Source organism: Triticum dicoccoides, chromosome 5B, assembly GCF_002162155.2.
Source record: "Triticum dicoccoides isolate Atlit2015 ecotype Zavitan chromosome 5B, WEW_v2.0, whole genome shotgun sequence".
In the NCBI taxonomy this organism is placed as follows: domain Eukaryota; kingdom Viridiplantae; phylum Streptophyta; class Magnoliopsida; order Poales; family Poaceae; genus Triticum; species Triticum dicoccoides.
Window position 1 is genome coordinate 677,292,765 of NC_041389.1, and position 4,812 is coordinate 677,297,576.

General features: G+C 53.6%; 1 protein-coding gene across 1 annotated transcript; it reads right to left on the reverse strand.

Annotated features, from left to right (window-relative positions):
* Nucleotides 1-405: 405 nt before the first annotated feature.
* LOC119312563 (protein NRT1/ PTR FAMILY 5.7-like) lies at nucleotides 406-2,630 on the reverse strand. Its single transcript, XM_037588292.1, has 2 exons — nucleotides 2,396-2,630; nucleotides 406-2,291 (listed from the first exon to the last, which is right to left on the reverse strand). The coding sequence occupies exons 1-2, from the start codon at nucleotides 2,541-2,543 to the stop codon at nucleotides 709-711; spliced, it is 1,731 nt and encodes a 576-aa protein (XP_037444189.1). The 5' UTR covers nucleotides 2,544-2,630; the 3' UTR covers nucleotides 406-708.
* Between the last annotated feature and the right edge of the window lie 2,182 nt (nucleotides 2,631-4,812).

A 4,812-nucleotide genomic window follows, 5' to 3' on the forward strand; every position in this document is an offset into this window, starting at 1 on the left:
ATAAACATTTGTAATATATGGCGAACTTTTTCAAAGTATACACTGAACAATTTTTTATAATCGTTGAGCTTTTTGAATATAGTGGATATTTTTTGTAATACGGTGAATATTTTTTTAATATAGTGAACATTTTGTACTATACTTTGAACATATTTTAAATACACAATGAAATTTGTGGTAACATACGGTGAACATTTCTTTAATACGCGGTGAACTTTTTCATAATATATGGTGAAAGATTTAAAATACACATTCAACATTTTTGTAATACCTGGTGAATTTTTTTGAAATACGCGATGAACTCTTTCATAATACACGGTGAACATTTTCGTAATATATGATGAAATTTTTCATAATAGACGGTGAACATTTTTCAAAGTATGGCTCGATCCACATTCACGGGGGTTTATGCTCTTGTGCTCACGTTTGAAGCCATGAGAATCATTCTACGCTTGGAGAGAACCTACAGATGATCAGTGATCGAATCCCAAAAAGAAAAGAAAAAAGATGATGATCAACAGGTACTACAGTAGAAGCTAGACTCCACAACATGCTACACCAGACCAGACATCGACTTGAATGAATACGCAACACAACGATCGATCACAAAGCAGAACACAAATCCTAATAATCCCTTAATGCTAGAACGAACGATGATGCAATGCCATTGGCATCGATCATTCTTCCCTGCCTAGTACTACTACTTGGTTATGCGGCGACGGCGGTGGCGCACTCGACGTCGCTGGCGCTCACCCTCTTGGCCTTGACGGTCTGCTTGTACGAGTACCGGGCGGCGACGAGCACGTAGAAGCCCAGGTTGACGGCGGAGACGGCGGCGAGCAGCCAGTAGAAGAGGTCCAGCCTGCTCCGGCTCAGGTCCTTGCCGAACCACCCGGGCCGCCGCCCGCCGTGCGAGCTCACGTGGTCCGCCGCCGCGATCACCAGGCCGCTCAGGAAGCTCCCGGCGCCGATCACGCTCAGGTACAGCCCGATGCCCAGGCTGCGCATGGAATCCGGCACCTGGTCGTAGAAGTACTCCTGCAGGCCCACCAGCGCGAACCCGTCGGCCACGCCCATCAGCGCGAACTGCGGCACCAGCCAGAACACGGACATGGTGGCGGCGGAGTGCAGGCGGCGACGCTCGACGACCGCGGCCACGGCCATGGCCACCACGGCGAGCGCCATGCCGATGCCGATGCGCCGAAGGACGCTGAGCCCGCGCTCCGTCCCAGTCATGCGGCGCAGGCACGGCTCGAGCACCTTGTCGTAGAGCGCCACGGTGGCGATCATGGCGACGGCGGCCAGCGCGAAGATGGACGCCGGCGGGAGCACGAAGTGGGGGCCCATGCGGCGGTCCATCACGCTGCCCTGCTTGACGAAGAAGGTGGACACCTGCGCCGTCGTGATGCCGAACGGGAGCGTGGCCACCCAGATGGGCACCATCGACACCACCAGCTTTGTCTCCTCCACCTGCGTCAACGTGGCCAGCCGCCACGCCCCGCGCCGCCCCTCGCCATCATACTCCACGATTGCCGCCTTGTCGAGACACCGGAGCTGCTCGGTGTGGCAGAGCAGCCTCTTCTTGCCGCCATCCTCCTCGTGCAGGTCGCCGATGTCGGCTGGCAGCCGAAGGCGCCGCTTCCTGACGGCGGCCACGACGACCCTTAGCAACGGCGTGAGCGGGCTGCCCTGCGGCACCCTATACCGGTACGTCCGCCACCCGGCGAGGTACACCACGAGGGAGCACCCCATGACTGCAGCGAGCAGCACCGTGGCGGCGCCCCATCCGACACGCTCCTGGACGTACACGACGACGGTCACCCCGAGCAGGACCCCAGAGCAGAGCGCGCAGTTCCACCAGTTGAAGTAGGACATCTTCTGCAGCCGCTCCCCGGCGTGTCCGTCGTCGAACTGGTCACCGCCGAAACTTTCGAGCGCCGGCTTGTGGCCGCCGGTGCCGACGGACACGAGGTAGATCCCGACGAAGAAGAGCGTCTCGTGGATCCGCGGCACCGAGCCGCCGGCCGGCCTAAGGCCCGGCGTCAGCTGCGCCACCGCGAGCAGGACGAGGCCGAGGAGGTAGACAACGGTGGAGTAGAGCACGGTGCGGAAGCGGCCGAGGTAGGCGTCGGCGAGGAACCCGCCGAGGAGCGGCATGAGGGTGGTGACGCTCATCCAGTAGTTGGAGTTCTCGGCGGCGACCTTCATATCCTGGTGCAGCACCTTGGTGAGGTAGATCATGAGGCTGGTGGCGATGCCGAAGTAGCTGAGCCGCTCGCTGAACTCGATCACTGCACCCACCTCAAGATTCAACCAAGAGAACGTTTACACGCCGACATCAACCAACAAAACGAACAGGGACGGAGAGATCTGAGGCAGAGTTTGAGGCGCTTACGGATGATGAACATGGCGGCCTTCCAGGAGCCGGTGGCGGCGCGGAGGGGCGGGCGGCCGCGGTGGTCGACGGAGGAGTCGTCGACCCAGCGCTCCTCCTCGGCGCCATGGCGGAAGCTTAAACCCAGGTGCTGGTGGTGCTTGGTCATCGCCGAATCAATGCGTTTCCAGACGACAGAATCGCGGCCGGCTGGCTGGTTTTTCTTTCTAATTCCAGCACGTAGTCGACTGGTGTGTGGTCGCTGGCGGTGTGAGGCTGGGAAGAAAAGGTGGCGCTATATAGGCGCGCGCGCGTGTGGGGCAGCACTGGAAGCGCGGCCGCTAGTGCGGCATGGACCGAGCGAAGCAGGCAACAGAAACTGGGGGACGAAAGGCCTGTATGTGCCTGTGTGCGCACGCGTGGATCGAATCCGCGAAAGGAGGGCTTGCTCCTCAAGTTCTTTGCGAGACGACGGACGGCCAACGAATCGGCTGGAGGAGGATTGTTCTTTCTTTCTGGTTTTTTCCTGTGTGTGCCTATTTGCAGAAGTGCCACACTTGCACTGACAGCTAGTGAGTGTAATCGTAGCAAATTAGGGAGTAAGTAAATGGTCCGGCCCCGGAGTAATTTACACACGTTTTACACAATGGCGTTACTTTGACCTGTTATTAATACGGCAGTTACAAGGCGAAAATGCATGATGGCAAACCCATCTCATTCATCATGGCCAAATCTCTCTATGCACCTGGCGATACATTGATACACTAGCAGTTAATTAAAACATACTAGTAAAATCTAGATATGCACCTGCAGGTTCGTGGAAACTTCTGAAATCCCACGCTGATAAACGAAATCTGGATAAATCTGACGGCATTAATGTTAGGAAATTAATTTTGACGGTGCGCTTTCTAGAAGGTGTGATGCACTGGGACTGGGTATTTACGAGGCGAGGCGGTGTGTGTACGCTAGCGGCTATTCCGTCCGAGACAGCTGACCCTGCATCAGTCGTTGGTTGTCCACTGAATGGGGAAGTAACGGACATGCTTTGCCAGCAGTAACGTCCGTCAGTGTTGACTTGCATGTGACAGCAGGAGGAGGAGGAGCGTACGTATGTATTCCGGAAAAATAGCGGTAACGTATATACATTCACTCTGATCATTTAACACCAGCACAGTACAGCACACGTCAGCCACCGTATTATTCGTTCATTTATTTAGAGCGAGTATAATACGCCAGTACAGCACGCACCAGGAGCATTACGCTGGCTCTGACTTTTGCATGCGCGGCGGAGCGGCATCAAGAGCACGTCTTCCATGCGTGCGTTTCTTCTGCGGACGGCCTGATGCCGCATCGGACGGCCGGTGAGGCGCGGAGGGCGTGGACGTGACGCCTCCGAGCGCCATCAGCCGTGCGATGAACGGTGTGTCATCTTTGCAGATGCTCCATCTATCCACTTGGTCATGTGATGTGGTAGATGGAGCTGCGTGTGATGCGATTCAGATGGATGGATGGCTGCATACGTACACTTGGCGGTTCGCGGCGAGTGCATGGTCCGGCGTTTGCTTCAATCTCTGGCGAGCTAGATATAGATAGCGCACCGTTTCATAATTTATTTATTTTTCAGAAATGCACACCGTTTCATATATTTATTGGGTCTTCAGCTGCAATGGGCCCCTAGGCCGGTATGACGGCCCAAAGCGCAAACCGACTTAGGGGCCACGGGCCAGCCTGCATGGTCCAAAACGAGCCGTCAAAACTAATTTACTCAAAATCACTAGTTAATGTTCCCTTTCGCAAAAGTCATCTCATCTTCTTAGGTGTTTGACAAGTGCGCAAGTGAGCCACTAGTCGCAACCTGTGAGGTTTTTTTTTTTGAAGATTTGTTTTTCGTTTTATCACTTGAACCGTGCGGCTAAATACCGGGCTGAACCGTTTTTGCTGTTGTATCACTCGCGTCGAGATCTTCAAAACTAGATTCTATGTTAGTATGTTTCGACAAACTTTTTTTCACAAAACATAAAACAACCAAAAATGAATACCAAAAACAATTGGTAAAAATGACAAAAAAATAACTAAATACCCAAAAAGCAAAGAAAAAATCGGAGCCCAAAAGAGTGGTTGCGGTTTTTACTCTTTTTAAGCACATGTTGTGATTTTACCTTTTCAAGTAGAAGCACTTCACACGAAAATAAATTTGATTTTCTCGTGGAAGCATAGGCTATCACTAGTAGAAAAAAAGGGTCATTCGAACCGGTTCGTGAGGGTCATTTGTCCCGGTTCCCAAATTGGGACTAAAGGGTCGTAACTAAAGCCCTATACCTTTAGTCCCGGTTCGATCGGGAACCGGGACAGATGGGGCTCCACGTGGCCGGAGCGGCTTGCCCAGGCAGGGGGACCTTTTGTCCACGCGTCAGCAGTTCAGGGGCTGGATTTTTTTT

What these genes read in the sequence shown, in the direction of transcription:
- LOC119312563 (XM_037588292.1), bottom strand. Translation starts at nt 2,543, where the DNA reads ATGACCAAGCACCACCAGCACCTGGGTTTAAGCTTCCGCCATGGCGCC. An exon ending in GGCCGCCATGTTCATCATCC is followed by an intron (nt 2,292 to 2,395) that starts GTAAGCGCCTCA and finishes AGGTGGGTGCAG; the next exon opens with TGATCGAGTTCAGCGAGCGG.